Consider the following 18,579-nt stretch of genomic DNA (forward strand, 5'->3'; position numbering starts at 1 on the left):
AAACAGAAGTTAACCTATTTTAAATTTCCACCCTTCATACATGCCTAAAACTGAAAAAAAAGAAAGATAAAAAAATGAAATAAACATAAATGCATTCTAATTTTTATTATTATAAATTATGATGACATAATTTGATTGATTGAATATTATATTTAATTATTATATTATTAAGCTTGAGAAAAAAATATTTTTTATTTATAAAATAATTGGAAATAAAATAATAACATAATTGAAAAGTAAGAAAAAACATTTTTACTTTATCAGAAACTTTTTTTTTGGTCATTGGGGGAAGAGAATTGGGAGAGGGGAAGGGGGATGTACAATTTAAGACTTAAGGTTGAAATCCTATTTATCTTGTATATTATATCTGTCAGCTTTTCCTGATTATTTTGTATATATCTTTTTAGCTCTTATCACTAAGCTATACTACAAGGACTATTTTATTAGATTTTTTTTTGTAATTGGGGGAGGGGGATTGGGAATTAGGAGAGGGGAATGTGGGAATTTTCTGAAGTCAAGATTTGAACTCTAGTCATGATGCTTATATCATGTTAGTTCTCCCCACTTAGCTACCCCTACAAAAATATTATATCCTAAGAAATGTTAGATGGGCCTTGATTAGTATCTGATACTAATAATCGGATATGACTCCTTTTAAGTCATTCTGGCAAGAGAAGAAAGGATTGAGGAACAAGGTTGATGGAGAGAAAGGAACTTGGAAGAAAATCTATTGAAGAGAAGAAAGTGTAGTAATTTTAACTTTTGTGTGGTGCTGTGCATAGTTCAATTATCATTATACTATTTTCATGATTTTGTCATTTCCCCTCGTCATTATTATTAAATCACTGTTTCCATCGTATCACGTTATTCTTTTATGTGGGTGTGTTTGACGCTTGCAATTATAATTGACTTCGTTTGAATAATCAACTTAAGTATTCATTGAAAAATTGCTGATACAAATTTTATCATGCAACTGGTTAAAATAAATTTAAAAAATAATTTTAATAATTTTATTAAAATAATTTTCAAAATATGAATGATATAAACTATTTTTACAAGTATAAATAAACTCTAATAGAGTTCTTCTAAACTCTCGTCAGACTTCTAAAGATTATTTTTTTATATAACGCGATGTAAAAAATATATTAATATAATTATTAAAAAAGTCAGATAAAAAGTTTACTCACTTCGGAATCCTCGACAGTCTGCATTCTCCAATACAAACACAGCACACAAATACATATATTTTTTCTTCAATGGAGAAATCCAACCCAATAGGTTTATTTCTTTGATAGATAATAAAATGCTTTACATAAAATGGGGAGTTAACTTTTATTTGATATATACGAGAGTTACTCTCATTCTCAATAAGCTTATTCATTCCAACATCAATCAAATCTCACATCTATTATATAAAAATGGAAATTTAACGCACAACATTTTCTCATGTTTCTTATAGGACCCTTTCATGAACCAATGACGTTAAAGAGACAAAAAATAGTAATGATTGGTTGGATATGAGGAAAGTGAGAAAATTGATATGGGTATACAACATTCCCTAAGTCCCAGGTTTTTATTGGTTCTACAAAAAGGCAACTAACTATGACCTTGAAATTAATGATATTTGCAAAAATATTGAATCCATAAATCTTCAAGCTAACTCCAATTGAACTTTCTATTAAAAGTTTGATGGAGCCCCCACATGAGACATGAATGCAAGATTGTGCTAGTATCGTAATTTGCTAAAACTAAAAAAGAGAGTGGATATGCTTATTCCTTCACAAGTTTGACATCAGGATTTCTCATGGTTTTGAGCCACATGTCATCCATGATTCTTGAGGAAATGCTCCATAACAAGTCTTTACCTTTTGCCAATGCATGCTTCCCTTTCTTCTGTGCCTTTCCCAACCCATATTCAATCAACCATTGCATTGCAGTTAGCCTTTGCTTCTCTGTGTCCCATGCATTATTTTTTTTTGTAGCGCTCATCACCTTGAAACCTCCCACATGCATGCCCATTACCTTGAACTTGTTCTCCTCATCATCTTTATAGTACTTATTATTCCCCTTTGTGTCTTCACTTGTTGCATGAATGAGCACCATCACAGGCCCTCCAACTGCTTCAAAGCGTCTTATTGGATCCCTCAATTGGATGACAAATATCATTGTGATGTTTGATGGTTCACTATTGGAACTTGAAGCAGTGTTAATGTAGCTTTGGTTTTTGATCCAATCCTCAAGTGAAACAGATGAACCTAATAGATCATTGTCTTTGTTTCCATCCTTTGTGCTGAGTGCATAAACATCAAAAGGAGCTTCTTCCTCTACCATATCAGCTTGGATTTTCAAGGCTTCAATTGCCATGAACTCAATCTTCTGCATTGTAAAGGCTAGAATTTTCTCAGCAGTGAGTGGAGTTTCATCCACACTCCAAAGTCCTGTTGAAATTCGTTTTTGTCTTCCTGAACTCATTGCATTTGCCATGCCTTTCAAGGCAGAAACTATTCTAGCAGCACTAGAACTTGCTCCTTCTTTATTTCTACCTTGTATGATGGCAGAAGCAATGCCTTCAAAAGCAATTTGTTCGGCAGTTTTACCTATCAATTCATCAAGTGGCATCAAGGAGAAAATTTTAGAGCTGAGTTCATCAAGATCAATGCCAGCCAATTTCTGAAATAACTCTAATCCATTTGGGGTATCATTTGATGCCAACACAAATGGCTTTGACATCTGCATTGCTAGCTTTGGAGTATCATTTCTAGCCACAGAATTATCTAAAGGGTTCATAGATGCCAAGTAGCCTCCATCCCTTGTTTGAACCACACAACCCAAGCCCTTGCCAAGATCAGGGAGATACACTTTAGATTCTGCCTGAGCAGAAGAATTCTCATGTCCTTCGATTTGTAATGGGGGAATTTCAGATTTATTGTTTTTGTATCCTCTAGTCTTTTGATCCTCAAGCATATGAAGAAACTCCCTTGTCACAATTTCTTCATCAGAATCCAATCTTTGTGACTCAGTTTCCTCAGCTTTTGTGAACTTGTTATTTTCTCCGATGATGGACTCAAGAGCCTTTATCTGCTTGGCAATTGAATCAAGCTCAGTTAATCTAGTTAGGCGCAACTGATCATGCACTATTTCCTTAACAACCTCACTTGAAACTAACTTCCCTTCTATTGATTTCTCAGATTCTTCTCTTTTATCATCTTTCCTCTCTTGAATCTCAACCCCTTTATCAACAACCTCAAAATCTTGGAGATCAAAATCCTCCACTTTTTCTTTGTCATCACCAAGTTTCTGTGTAGAGAGAGGTGAATCCTGAACTGGGATTGGATCATCCAGATTCAAATAATCCATACCTTGAATATCTGCAGCTAACCTTACTTGTGAAGGAGTCCAAGCATCACTTCTACTTGTTATTCTTGGACTAGGCATGCTGAAGGATGTCTTGGATTGTCTACGAGCAAATGAAGATGTAAGATTTCTGAACTTGCTGGACTTCAAATTCTCTTGCTGGCTATATATCTCAACTCCTCCTTTCTCCATGATTTGGAAGCCCAATTTCAGAACCAGTTCTCCTCCTTTTGCCTTTCCTGATAAGCTAAAGCTTGTGTCCCATTGTCTAACACGCGTGCCTTGCCAGTTTTTCTCAATGGATTCTTGAATCAAGTGGCTCAAGTCCACACAGTTTCTTCCAAAATTAATCTCTTCGGCATCCACTGCAACAAGGTATATCCAAAAGGGTCTTGGCTCAAACTTAAGCTTCTTTCCATTACCATGGTTGCAATAAACATGGCACCTGATGAAAAGGGTCTCTTCAAAATCTGCAGCTCCTTGAGCAACCCTCGATGGCATAGTCTGAACAGCTCCATCCTTTGACTCTTTCTTTCTAACACAAACACAAAGCCTTAGTCCATTCATGGATGAAGGAAGGCCTTGAGCAGTGACCACTTCAACAGAAAACAAACAGCTTAGTTTCTGCATTCCAATATGAGCAAGAACCCTCATAGGCTTCCAGCTCCATATCCCTTTCTTGTCAGCTGAATTTGCGGTGTCATCAAACTTTTTGATGCCTGGTTGAGTAAAGGGTGCCTTGGAATCTTTTAGCTTTGGCCTTGATCTCCAAAGTGACAAGGACATGCGATGGGACCTTTGTTTGTTGCTTTGTTTGTTATTATCTTTAGCAGTGTCATTGTCTTCTTCAGCAGATGAGACAGAAGGAGCTGAAGTTCTTGGTAGAGCTAAAGAAGCTGTTCTTCTAGTTGTGTTGGATGTGTGTGATTGGTAAAGGGATTCACTTAAGGCCTCTAGTTCTTCAAGGAGTTGAGCATTGGAGTTTCTCTTGGTAGAGTTATCAGCTGCCATCACTAGTGTATGAAGAAGTTGTAGCTGCTTCAGCCTCCAAGAAAAAATGGTGATGATTATGTCACCAAGAGAGAGAGAGAGAAAGAGAGTTTTGGGACAAGGAAGATGATGAAATGCTCACATGCTTGGAAGGTTAGTTAATTAACTTGAGGTGGAAGGACTATGCTATTAATGATGATGAAAACAGTGATGTTGTTGGACATTTCTGAACCAAGAAAACCTGATGATGTGTGTATTTTTGGGGGATTAAACATGAACGGTGGCATTGGTGCCATGACAGAATTTGAAAATTAATAGGCAAGGTGGTCCCAGTGAATTTAATGTTGGTTTTCCCTAGTCAGAAGCAAGTAGTGACTGTGATAAGATAACCTTTGTACTGGTTAAAGAAATTTCTATTGGTGTGAGGGAAGTAGAGGAAATGCATAGTAACATATTAGTCAAAGATCAATATGAACACAGGCTTGGTGACATACCCTTACGTGCTATTTAACGATGTTCATTCGAAATGGATCAATTGGTGGCATATTTTTTGTTCCATCATTTTTTGGATAGAAATAGCAGGAAAGTGATCTAGTAAGCCTTCAAAATTTTGTATAGAAAAGAAAATGGAGTATGTCTACTGTTATAAACTTCTTGTAGGTTAAAAGGATAATTCTGGTCTTGTTTGGTTTAATGTTGAATTCTAACGTAATCATGTTTGTTTACTTCATTGTAAGGTAATTTTATAAACAAAAAATGATGTCGATTCCTCTTGAACATAATTGCTAACGTGATAAATTGCAGTTTTTGTTTTGAATTGACAAATTCATACTGAATTTTACTATAAACTTACTTTTAACATCAATTTTTTAAAATATAAATCACATTACTTTAAAATCAATTTTGAGTAAAATTAATTTTAAAAATTCATGTTGATTCAGACTTAATGTTTTTACAAATGCTGACACAAAACACGTTGCTGGCTACAATTGCTTGGCTATGCTGCAACCATGCGAGTAAACAATGCCATTCAAGACAAGTCATAGGCGTTGAAAAAAAAATTCTTCCAAGTTCTAACAGCATACGTGTACAATAGCATATGCACACAACATTGTTTCAGAAAATAATGTTCGAATTGAGAAAAGAAAGGAAAAGAAACCCACCAATCAAATGTAGGTTTGTACCATGTAGAAAAATAGCATTAGAAGAGGTTCTTTTTCATTCCCCTCATTGAGAAGCTAAAATATTAAATTTCTTGAAACCTTTGGCAGGGAAAACAATCCCTTGGGAGAACCTTGATTTTATTTTATTTATTATTTCTTTTGAGAACCTCAATGCTTACTTTTGGCCACGATTCTATTTCTGTTCTATCTTCATTTCTTCACACAAATTTTGCTTTAGTTTTTCTTTACTTGGATTTTAGAATCAATTAAAACAAGTTAAAGTTCCCTCTAATTGCTATAGATGTAATGCTTTGCAATCTGCAAGGCTTTATCTTTCAATATCGATATAAAATACATAAGAAGAAAGAACATCCTTCATCACATGTTTTCCTGTAGATTTTTCTAATGTAACAATTTCATGGTTTTCTCCATCTATGTTTTCCTAGGAAATCAGACCAACAGTTAAATTACTGTTAATTGCATTGACACATAAAAATTGGAATATAGAATTGGTAAATGAAATTTCTGGTGAAACAAGCTAGTACAGTCAGTACACAGAAAATTGGTAACACATTATATAAATATGATCTGCTAAGAACTAAGCTGATCAACATTATAGGAAAGCAAAATCCAATGTACACAATATGGCCTATTAGAATTTATGCATATTTGATTACATATACACTTTCATGAAGTTGATGTCAATGCTGAAACATTCAATCAAAATTTTCCTGGGTGGAATGCAATCTTTGATAGGTGTAATCTAGATGATGTTCTGCCCGCAATAATAAAGAAATGCGATTATGGGAACCCCTCAGCAGTGATTAGTTTCATCATCTTTCAAAGTTCTTCTAGGACAGTGTGCCAATGATATCCCACCAGCAACATCAAGATTACCTATCTCTGCTCCAATTTTGTATCATTTGAATAAATAACTTAAGCAAGTATTTATTTAATAAACTTCTTATTACACCAGAATTTATATCATAAATTTGACCTGAAATTTAAAAGAATTAATTAAAAAGAATTTATTTTTATAAATCACATCGAGAAATTTATGAAAACAAATTTAAAAATTTATAAAAATCATAAATTATTTTTATAGACTCAAATAAACTTCACATAAGCTTTTTTTACATGTCTCAATATTTTAATAAATTAAAGATTTTTTTTACAATTAATGTTTAATTTAATATCAATTTAAATTTTCTGTCATTTCATTTTTAATTTTAAAATGTTATCTCTTTAATTTAATTTTATATAATACAACATGTATGAAAAAAATTATTAGTTTAAATTAAAATTCTGAATTTTGTATTTCAAATGCAAAGTAGCACAATTTAACACCACACAATCAAAATTCTGAAATATAAAGTGTTAAAGGAGAATAGATTTTGAAAAACAAATATTTCATCCTTTTGCTAGCGCTGCTTCACTTTCTTGTTTTTAATTCTTCATAAACCAAACATAAACCCCTTTAACTTTAAGCACGTTTGTACAACAATTCTCAATGAAGAAGGTGTAGCCGTTACCTCTCTCTCTCTCTCTCTACGCTCTTTCTCTGCACCGTTTCTCTCTCTCTCTCTACCCTCACACTCCACAGTGGGCAAAATAACCCTTTTTCTTCGATGAGGCTTTCCCAGAATGACTCAATTGTAAATTCTCAGTTTTTCAGCTGAATTTCAACTGCAATTGGTAGATTACCGAATTCCCCCTTGTAAACCCTAGCCATTTGCAGGTGACCCTCTTGTAAATTGTCAATTTTGTTAACCTGTGGTTGATAGTTTAATTGCATCACACGTCCAATTTTGGGGAGAAAATGGCAGAACTTGATCCGTGCAAGAAAGTAGCTGATAGGTATCTCAAGCGTGAGGTGCTTGGTGAAGGTACCTATGGTGTCGTATACAAAGCCATTGATACCCAGGTAACTTTTTCTTCTTCTGCTGTTAACTTGTTGTATTTTGTTTTTTTTTTTTGCTTCAAGAAGAAAAAGGAAAAAACAGTTATGAACAAAATTATGAGGAGTTTTCAGTAAAAAAAATGTTTTTTTTGTGTGTGTTGTGAGGATTGAGTCCGAATAAAATTTGGAACTTAAAAGAGGAGTTTCAATATCTTATATTAAAAGTGGGAAAGTGGGGTTAAGGAAACCTGTGAATTAGAGGAAAATACAGTTTCATGTAGAGCCTTGCAGTAATGTGGGAAGGGAGTGTTTACTTATATGCATTTTATATTGGTTAAACATGAGTTTCGTACTGCTATGTACTGTTCTTATAACTTACAATGGAGTGTTCTGGTTTCTTTCTTTTTATTTTTTTGGTGGTGGTGGTTACTATTTGTTTGTACTAAGGAGATATATGGTTGTGCACATGTCTTCACGAGCTGTCCTTTTATTCAATTATGACGATGGTAGTACATTAGTATTAGTAGTACTATAGTTATCTCGTGGTCCTTGTAAAAGTGAATTCATTGCATGGACAGACAGGGCAGACAGTTGCAATTAAGAAGATCCGGCTTGGCAAGCAGAAAGAAGGGGTCAATTTTACAGCTCTTAGAGAAATTAAACTGCTTAAAGAGCTCAAAGATCCAAACATTATTGAGTTGATTGATGCATTCCCGCATAAAGGGAATTTGCATCTTGTGTTTGAATTTATGGAGACAGACCTTGAAGCTGTTATACGAGACCGAAATATTGTTCTTTCACCTGGCGACATAAAATCTTTCCTTCAAATGACGCTAAAAGGCCTTGCTTATTGCCACAAGAAATGGGTGTTGCACAGGTAGATTGCAATGCTGATTTGGTCATTACATAATTGTTATTTGCTTTTAGTTCTGAGCTCAAAAGTTTCTTTATGTATTTTCAGGGATATGAAGCCAAATAACTTGCTGATAGGACCTAATGGACAGCTGAAACTTGCAGATTTTGGTTTAGCACGGATATTTGGAAGCCCAGATCGCAGGTTCACTCATCAGGTTTGCTTCTTTGTGTATATACTATGTAAATTCTTTAAATATGCGGGAGTTAGCTCCTACCATTAGAGAACTCTGGAAATGAGCTCATTTCTTCTGACTAAACTAAGCTTTGTGAGTAAACTCAGATTTAAAACTCAAATCATTTGGTTAATTATCCTACTTTCTTTAGATTCTCTTTCAACAAAACCGGTAAATTTTCCTTATGTTAGCTTCTGCATAACATGTTTCATCCTTATGTTTGTACTTTTTAATTTTCACTTTCTCTCAATTGATCTGTGCAGTTGTCATTTAATACATGAACAGGTGTTTGCTCGGTGGTATAGAGCACCTGAACTATTGTTTGGTACCAAGCAGTATGGTCCAGGGGTAGATGTTTGGGCTGCAGCTTGTATATTTGCTGAACTTCTTCTTCGTCGACCCTTTCTGCAGGTAAACGAATATAATGATGCTGGTTATGTATGGATTATTTTACAGTAAATAACTAATTGTTGATGTTCTGGAATAGACAGATTTTTTCTTAACAGTTGACCATTTATTGCTCGTCTTAACTATTTAACTTTCTCGTCTAGTTCAAATTGAAGTCTGAATAAACCCATCAAAACTGTTTTACTGAACTGGGATTAACTCAGAAGCTGTTGGCTATGGTGTTTATGGACATTATTGACTACTAATTTTGGCTTCCATCTTATTCCTGTTGTGGTATATAATTTTATGTACTTATTTTTCTATTATAATTTCTAATCATGTAGATGTCATTCATGTTCTAAAATTTTTTAATGTTGCAGTTTTTCTTTTATACTTTTAAATGTGTTAATGTCTTCTGTGTCATTGATTGATTTTATTCATTTGCTTCTGTGCACTTGGGCATCCTCCTTCTGTTGATTTCATGAATTTATTTTTATCATTTGGTAGGGTTCAAGTGATATTGATCAATTAGGAAAGATTTTCGCAGCATTTGGAACGCCATCACCTTCTCAGTGGCCTGATATGGTTTACCTTCCTGATTATGTTGAATACCAATTTGTTCCTTCCCCACCTTTGCGTTCTTTATTTCCAATGGCGAGTGATGATGCTTTAGATTTGTTGTCAAAGATGTTTGCATATGATCCAAAAGTTAGAATTTCAGTGCAGCAGGCATTAGAGCACAGGTATGAAGTGTAATCATCCTGTTAAGAAAAACAGTTTCTTTCCTTTCTTTTTCCCTGGTTTAATCTCTCCTATTACACTTTAGGTACTTTTCTTCAGTGCCTCTGCCCACAGATCCTGAGAAGCTTCCAAGACCTGCCCCTAAGCGGGAATCTGGGGTCTCAGATTTAAATTCAAATGATGGTCCTACTGTCTTGTCACCTCCAAGAAAGTCTAGGAGAGTGATGCCGGGGCGTGATGGGTCTGAAAGCAATTCTTTGCATGGAGATAGATTTGATGACAATGTTGGTAATGTCAGACAGGCAGTTGGTGATAATACAGGCAAGAATGAGCCAGCACCAATGTCGCTAGATTTTTCTCTTTTTGGATTAAAACCTCCAAATAGACCTACAATTACCAGGTAAAAAAGAATGTTGATCCTTCTATCATTTCAAAGTGCCCAATAGTTTTGTTTTGTAATTTTAAGTGTGTCAAACGTAAAAGCTAGATAACACATAGTGTGGTTTGCTTATTGAACCATCAATCTGTCAATAATGTTGTAAAGGTTAAAAGAAGATAAGCAAGGCTTTATACTGTGTGCTTTTGTACGTTTTAGATTGTGACTAATTTTTTGAAGGTGATGCTGTGAACCAAATGGAATCTACAGGTTGAGTATAAAATTATGCTAAATTTAAATGGTGGAGCTATGTGAAAGCGACAGTACTGTTGGATAGTGTACCATAGTGCTTTACTATATTGCTTGGGTGGCAATTTATACCAAACTATTGAAACATGTTGATTTACGATCTTCGGTCTGACTAGGATTTTGGAGACTCAAATTTTTTAGTCTAAGGTGTTTAATATGCTTATTTTCTATAATGAAATTCTTCAGGAGTCTCATCTTACAACCAAATGGAAATATAAAATACAATTTCGTCTTTTTGATAGAGTTGAATAATGCAAGAGTGTGCCAATTTTTTGTTGTCTTTTAATTGTTACTTATAAATGATGTTATTTAATTCTCTCTCTTTGTTCTGCAGTGCTGACAGATCACATTTAAAAAGAAAATTAGATCTAGAATTCTAGCAGCCAGAACGAATACTCTATGACAGGTGCTTCGATACAAGGGGTCTGATACACTTGAGAAAATTCTGTGAATCAGCGTTGCGCTTGTATTTCAGTCCTTATTTCTCTCTCTCTCTCTCTCTCTCTGCGCATGAAGCCACTAATGAATATGTTGATGTTTAAAGGAAGAAGTAGCAGTGACAGCTGATAGCTTCTCACTTGAATCATAGTTCAGAGACTTAAAAGTAACTATCATAGAAAAAAAATAAAAATTATAGTAATCACATTCTGGTTTGGATCCCGTTGTTCTTGATTTTTGCTCTTTGCATTTGAGAGAACTTGTATCAGTCCACGAAAGGCCTTGATTGAGTGAGGGCATTTTCTTGAGCCCTTGCGGTGTATCCAACGCTTGAAAAAGTAGTTATTGGGTAGTAAAACTGAATTTTAACACTGATTTGTTATTGAACATAAAGAGAAAATTATTGTTTACACTTTTGAGTGTATAACTTTGTGTACTGAACAAAATTATTTGTTGACAAGGTGATTGATTTTGGCTGATTGTATGCATTGCATGTTTGTCAAATTTTGTTTTTTACTTGCATAATCTTAATTGAATTTTTGTTTAAACAAGCTACTGAATTTCACATTCATTTTAGTGTTTGCTAATTGCCACTTTTTATAACTTCAGACCTTGTGTGAGTTGTCTGATTATGTGCTAACCTTTATAGTTTTCATTTCTGAAACATCACTGATGTTGTTCTGGTAATGAAATTACAGTTATGGATGGAGATGCTGCTATGCATGTTTGGGTACAGATTAATTTTGGAAAATAATCGCATTTTTTTGTCAAAAGTACTTTCAGGAAGTTAAGTAAAAAACAATATTGATTCCTTAAAAATGTATGTCATTTAACTGACATTCTTTTCTATGAAAATAAATGCCGGTTCTTTGATAGTATTTGTAATTTTCTTTCAAGTTTTTCTCGTCATAAAAAAGAGAGGGTGAATCAGACTCAAATATAAAAAAGGGTTTTTAAAAATAAAAGTGATCTTTTAATAAATAATTTTGAAAAAGAGAGATTCTATTCAAGTTAATTAGAGGAAGTTTTTATGTGGAGAATAAAAACTTAATAGGCAAGCTAAACACGACTTCAATAGAGATGGGAGAAAAAAAGAAGTCAATGAAGAATGAATATATATTTTATAAGGATGTTAGTTTAAATTTCATTGCTTATATGAGGATCTCATTAGTGGGCAGGTGATTTGTATGTGCTTTTTGAGCCTTGAAGAAGTATGTCCAAGTCCTAATGAGTTCTTGGGACTCAATTCAGTTAAATTTTTTATATAAATAAAAGCAAGAAGGGAAGGAGAAATTAAAACACTATGATCAGGCATAGAAAATTTTATAAATTATGATTTTTTTTCTTTGATATGACTTACACATTAAATTCAGTTAACAATACAGTGTTATAAAAATGTTAAAGATCTGATATGTTTTACCTTTATCTGAAGAAAAATGTTATAATATTTTTTTATTGTAATCTAAAATTTATTAAAAATTATTAAAATTATATGGGTCTCACTTTCAATTTAATAATTTTTACTCATACTTTTATAGTTCATCTAATAATTTTTAATAATTAAGGAAAAGTATTAGAAAGAATAATTCAAATAATGTATCCTAACCTTTCTTTTGTTGAAAATTGAAATATTATTTATACCCAACTATCTAAACATTATTAATCTTTTAATGTTATAGAAAATAACAATAGCTAACCAAGTGAAGATTATATTTGATAGAAAAATAATAAATTATAATAGCTGATCTAAAAATTAACAAAGTTTTAACAATTTTGTTAATTGTAATATTACTAATTATATATACGAATTTTGTTATTGTCTTGTTATTAATCTTAACATGTTAAGTAAAAGTTTATCATTTTTCTTTCTAAAGCAAACTCAATTTTTATATTCTTAACTAAATTAACATAATCTTTCACGAAGCATACTGTTAGATTTAAGTTCAATTTGAATAAACTTTTAGAAAAGTCTTTTATAAGAAAAACAATTAGAATAAAAAATATATAAAATTTCTTTTATAAACTAGAAACAATTTATCATTTTAAATTTTAGAGAAGTTAAAAAAAATTATCAAAAAATAAAAAATTATAAATAATTTTTAATTTATAAAAAATTATTTAATAAACCCCTTTAAAAGTTTATCCAAACTGCGCCATTAACTTAAACAAGTCTAATTCTCACTTCAAAGGAAATTAAATCCTACTTCATTAGATACAAAATTCCAGCACCAATTTCTGTTTTGTTACTGCATGCTAAGGTTATTGTTCTGCTATAAAAGCACTTTGATGCTGAGTTTCGGATGCATATAATCAGCATTATTCGAAAGGTAAAACTAGAATAAAGAGTGTTCAAGTATCAAGTAGTATAACAATATTAGTCACCCGGAAGTGCCTCAACTTGGACTCCATTGCCTCCTACTCTTTTTGCTGCCTTATTTGCCTGAACCATGAAGACACTACTATATATGAAGATCTAAAGTTGGTAACATAACTGAGTTGATGATAGAACTTACTTCTTTCTCCCAATTGGTGCGTAAGGTAACCAAAAGAAAACACACCACTTGCACAATAAGTGCTAATACAATCCCCAAATATAGCCCCTACATTTATGAAGAATTAACATAATCACTAGTACCTTAAGTTGAGCAAGTTTAGAATAGGAACATAATAACAAAATGGTTAAATCTTACCTGTCCCTTCATGTGGAGGACAAAAGCTGACACAACTGCAAAAGGAACACCCAAGAGATAATAAGATCCAAGATTCACATATGCACCAAGCTTCTGCCAACCACATCCTCTGGCAACACCTGTTAACATTTAAAGCATTAGCAAAATTCACATATGCAGATAAACACCAAGGTTCCTTAATAAATTTTAAAGTTACTGCATTCCAATAGCATTCTCTCTCGTGTGTAACTCTACCAGTAGGTTCTTTATAAATAAAGTCAATTCAGTGTCAACAGCAAAAATCAAATAGAAAAAGAAAATAAAAATATGAATAAATAGAAAATACTAAGTGCGTGTTTGAAAACACGTTCAAAAACCTGTAAACATGGATCCAATGTAGAAGTTATAATAAGTAGCGTTGAAGTAAATGGATTTATGTTCATTCAAACGTGAATCCAAACATGCTATAAAGAACCAATCTAATCTAAAATAATTTATATTGGATTGGATATACTAGTTAGATAGTAAAATGAGAAGAGTGATCAAATCTGATCAGACCCCCCCCTCCTAAAACCAATTGAATCGAATGGCCAATCAATGAGGAAAAAGGGTAAAAAAATTTTGGATCTCATTGAATGCTTTCATTCAATACCTTGGAATGCCGTTTGAATTGAATCTATGACGGCAGCGCTTGCAAGAATTGGCATCATGGAAGTCACATATGCAACCACTTCATGTACATTGGTAAAAGCACGACCCCAAACTTTCCATACCAGCATTAGGGAAGCAAATTCTAGTAGTCCCACTATGAAGGCCAACAATAAGGTCACTTTGACAGCTAAATATGCAGCTTTTGGATAGCCAGCCCCTAGTTCATTTGAGATCCTTGTACTGTTAAATGGAAACATGTAAATGAGACTTGTTATGATTTATAGTAGCATAAAAGACATACAAAATTACTTATGATGATAGCATGCAAATTTTTTTTTTAATCCGGTTGGGATTCTAAAGAATATAAGCAGTATAGTTCAGCATGAAAGATTGACCTTCCAGCAGCACTAACTCCAAATGGTATCATCCAAACTATACCAGCTGTATTGAGGCTGAGAATGAAAAAAGTATAGTTAGACATTGACAAGGGAAGAAAATGGTGTGTTCACATGAGAAAGAGATAACTATAATATCATGCTATATGAAATCTAGAACATACAGGAGCATAGCCTTTAAGATGTTAATTGAAAACTAACCATATAGACAGTACTGAAGTTTGCAATTTTGCATTTGGAAGTGCACCAGACAAAAGCACCATAAGTTCAAATGTCCATGTTTCTAAGCTGCACCATTGTGGTACATTATAAGAAACAATTAGAACTTCCCAGCATTGGTCATTTCACTTAGGAGTCACAAGGAAAGGATATTAGTTTTTGCAAATAATCTATATCACATAGTGCAAAGAGCTATATTGATTAAAGTAAATGCTTATTTTAATCCTCCAAAAATATACCCAAAATATATTACATTAGTCCTCTATTTATAGTGGAGTCAAATTGAAGCTTCAACAGTTATTAGAGCCGTTTTTGTATTGTGCTTCAAGGACCTAATTAATGACAAAAAAGATGATATTAAAGGATTAATGGTTGCTTTTTTAGGTAAAAATTCTCTGTTTACTCAACTTTAGCTCCTCTGCAAAAGTGAAGATTTGGAGGAAAAATAATTTTTTGTATAAATTAAACAAAATTATCTTTAACTTAATGGGTATATTTAACAATATTAAATATACGATAGTAAATGTTTACTTTCCCTCTTCCCTTACTTCTTGTGAACCAAATCATTAAAAAAAATTTCCCCCTTTCATTTGAACTAATCATTGTATAATGGAAGTCAATTTTGGTTCAGAAGCCAATCATACCAGACCATGAGTGCTGAAGGAAAAGCAAGTCTGAGAAATTGAGGGATTTTATGCAATGATTCCTTTGAGAAACCATTCCAAGTTCTTTTGCATAAAGGGGAGAGCCATATATAAAGCGCCAATAGTATGGTATTAAACCAATTTGAAATGCAAGTTGCAATGGCAGCTCCTTTCATACCAAGCCCAAATTTTAGAACCAAAGCCCAACATAGAAAGAAGTGTAACATTGTAGTAAGACCAGTGGCTAGCACCATAGGAAATACTATGTTTTGGGTTTGAAGGAACTTAATAATGCACCGTAAAAGAGCGTTGGCAGAAAGGCTTGGAATCAAGTAACGTGCATATAGCTGAGCTTGTGATGCAATTGCTTTGTCTTGATGAAGAACAACTAGAATTGGGCTTAAGTATACCCAAATAATGGACACAGGGAGAGTAACAAGGGTGCTAACCAACATGGCTCCTTGGGTGTGTACCCCAACCATGTGATATTGCTGTGCTCCATATGCTTGACCACATAATGTGTCTAGTGCGCTTGACATACCCATCTAAATGAAATTTACCATAAACATGAGTAAGATAGAGTAGTCTCATAAGAAGCAAATAGATGTAGAATAACGATTATGTATAAGACATTTAAAATTGTATGACTATATTGATAAATCTAATATGTTCAAGTTACTTGGAACAAAAAGTGTTAATTAAATAAAATGTAAACAAAACTTCAACAATAATAACAACAACCATGATTTCTTTAGATTTAAGAATCAAGAAGAATTATAGAGTTCATTTGTCAAGGCATTATTTTTTTAAAAGAAAAAAAAAACATGTTTATCAAGTGAGATTCTTGATATCTCAAATTGTCTATTTAAATTCTTTGCAAATGCTTTCGATTTTTTTTTTAAATATTGATTTTGATTTTTAATTCAAGCCAAAGGGCAAATACAGAGTGCTGCTGATGTTGTTTCCTGTTTTCCCGTGTAAAAGAAGTAATTGGAAAATCAGACCAAAACTAATAAAACTTCTCAAGAATTTCCAGAAAGCTATTGTCCTCTTCTTTACTCGAATAATTATATTTTTACTTAAGAAAAATGTATACTATTTTTATATTTTTCTTGTTTGAGAAAAAAGTATTAAAAAAATGTCCAATATTAGAATCCATATTTCTTACTTTATTTTTTTAATCAATTTGTTTAAAAGTGACTGAAATGAATGTCGTTATAAAATATTAAAGTAAAACTTTTGTAAAGATAAGAACTAAAATTATTATAAGTCAAATTGGTGTTTATCCACATTAAAATACTTTTAGCATAATTTATGATACACTCTATCACTATTTTAATAATTTTTAGATTGATTGTGCAGAAGATTGTATTCATACAAGAATTACTGGTTTTGTAATGCAAAGATTCATAGATGAATCTCACACGTTGATTCTTGGAAGTTATGGTAACTAAAACATGAAAGAACATACCAACACATGGAAACCAGTAACATTGACAAATGAAGTAGCCAAAGAAGCACCAGCCAGAAAAAGCTCATCCAAATGGCCTACAAACATAACAGATATCATTTGTAAACTGTTCTGAAACACACAGACACATATCATAGGCCCTGCCAGCCATAGTTGTTTCTTTGCTTCTTCTACAATTTCCTTTTTCCATATGCCCATTGATTTCTTGCTCAACCCTCAAAGACCACTAGTTTCAATACTTGCTATGTGTCTATATATGTGTGTAAAGTGAAGATATCATTTAATGACTTTTTTATGTAAGAATATGAGAAGAGTAAAGTTTGACTGCATGTTTTTATTATAAATGATTAATATTAAAAAAATACATTATATGTATTTTAATGCATTTGAACATAATTTCTAATAAAAAATTTATTATTTAGTGATCTGGTTAATCAATGTCTTGTCCAAATATAGCTATATTAAAATGTAAAAAATGTTATATGATACTTTAAATAGTTGCATAATTTTTATTTTTTATTTTCACATGAAATACCATTCTCATTTTATATATATAGAGAGAGAGAGAGAGCCTTTATGAGGGTGTTTAGTATGAAATAATAGATATATTTTTATTAAAAATTATGATAAAAATATATTAAAACTATTAAATGTTAAGATATGTAATAGTATATTAAGGGTTTTTTGCATGGAAACGTGGCCATGGAACTTTTGGTGGGATTAGAAATATCTATTTTTGAGAAGACATTAATTGCAGACTGCATAACAGTGTTTGTATCTCATTGGCATTACTCTTTTTGACTCTGCAAATCTTATTACAGTTAGGTTCAGAATTTAAGTATGTCATATATTTGACTTACCAAATGTCCAAAATGATTCACTTTCCAGTGTCTTCAAAAAGAATATTTAATAGAATTTGTTAAACATTTTTAATTATTTTATGTTTTAATAATATTATTCCTTTTCATTTTTAAAGAAAACTAAATGATTGATTTATAGTGATTTATTAAAATTAATAAAAATTTAATTATATTTTAAAAATATTTATTGTATTAAATAGTTGAATTAATGTATACATTTTTTTTAATATTTTTATAGGATATTTTTATTTAAATTACCCAAATTAATAAAAATAATTAAAGTGAGTTATTCTTTAAAAAAATTTAAAATATTATATTATAATCATTTTACTCTCAATTAATATTATTAAATCAAATTGAATAATTAACATCTGTCCTTGTTGATTTTCTATAAACTCTACTAATTAAAGATAAATAAAAAAAATGATAAATATTTTATAAAAATTATAAAATGTCTCTTAAATATTAATATTATAATTATGTAAAATATATTTCTTAAATAATTAAATAAAATATTTAATTATACAAATAATAAATAAATATTTTGTAAATATAAATTTGAGAATAAAAAATTATAAAAGATTTAACAATTAATATCTCTGAAAACAAAAGGACTTAAGGAGCATTTATTACCTCCCTCATACAGTTAGTGTCAACATTATTTAGGCTGATAGTTAAATTTAATGTCTTAACGTATTTTTTTAATCTCTATTTTTCTTCAAGTAATATATTTTTTTAAACCTTACATGATTTTTTTATTTTAAAATTTAAATAGAAAATATTTTACTTCAAGATAAAATTTAGATATTATTCTTCAGTTATTATCACAGTCTTTTTTTAAATTAAAATTATGTTTTAATAATGTGTCAATTATTGATGTTCATTTTTAATGTACAAATTATCAAAATAAAGTTTTAATTAAAA

General features: G+C 31.6%; 3 protein-coding genes across 4 annotated transcripts; 1 reads left to right on the forward strand and 2 right to left on the reverse strand.

Moving 5' to 3' along the window:
• Positions 1-471: 471 nt before the first annotated feature.
• Positions 472-4,622, reverse strand: LOC113866988 (protein PLASTID MOVEMENT IMPAIRED 1-like). Its single transcript, XM_027501863.1, has one exon. The coding sequence runs from the start codon at positions 4,363-4,365 to the stop codon at positions 1,771-1,773; it is 2,595 nt and encodes an 864-aa protein (XP_027357664.1). The 5' UTR covers positions 4,366-4,622; the 3' UTR covers positions 472-1,770.
• A 2,281-nt stretch (positions 4,623-6,903) lies between these two features.
• Positions 6,904-11,232, forward strand: LOC113866992 (cyclin-dependent kinase D-3-like). 2 transcript variants are annotated; one of them, XM_027501873.1, is made up of 8 exons: positions 6,960-7,431; positions 7,986-8,284; positions 8,369-8,477; positions 8,781-8,906; positions 9,390-9,625; positions 9,709-9,907; positions 9,956-10,023; positions 10,643-11,216. In XM_027501873.1, exons 1-8 carry the CDS (start codon positions 7,327-7,329, stop codon positions 10,686-10,688), a joined length of 1,188 nt encoding a protein of 395 aa, XP_027357674.1. In that variant the 5' UTR covers positions 6,960-7,326; the 3' UTR covers positions 10,689-11,216. The 2 variants fall into 2 exon arrangements, with proteins under 2 accessions (XP_027357673.1, XP_027357674.1); XM_027501872.1 differs by having other exon boundaries at positions 6,904-7,431; positions 9,709-10,023; positions 10,643-11,232.
• Positions 11,233-13,120: 1,888 nt separating this feature from the next.
• LOC113866758 (protein DETOXIFICATION 16-like) lies at positions 13,121-16,993 on the reverse strand. The gene is made up of 8 exons (XM_027501558.1): positions 16,796-16,993; positions 15,325-15,869; positions 14,663-14,749; positions 14,462-14,518; positions 14,068-14,306; positions 13,437-13,555; positions 13,260-13,346; positions 13,121-13,186 (listed from the first exon to the last, which is right to left on the reverse strand). The coding sequence occupies exons 1-8, from the start codon at positions 16,991-16,993 to the stop codon at positions 13,121-13,123; spliced, it is 1,398 nt and encodes a 465-aa protein (XP_027357359.1).
• Positions 16,994-18,579: the final 1,586 nt, after the last annotated feature.

Source organism: Abrus precatorius, unplaced genomic scaffold, assembly GCF_003935025.1.
Source record: "Abrus precatorius isolate BTA unplaced genomic scaffold, Abrus_2018 Scaffold5, whole genome shotgun sequence".
Lineage (NCBI taxonomy): Eukaryota > Viridiplantae > Streptophyta > Magnoliopsida > Fabales > Fabaceae > Abrus > Abrus precatorius.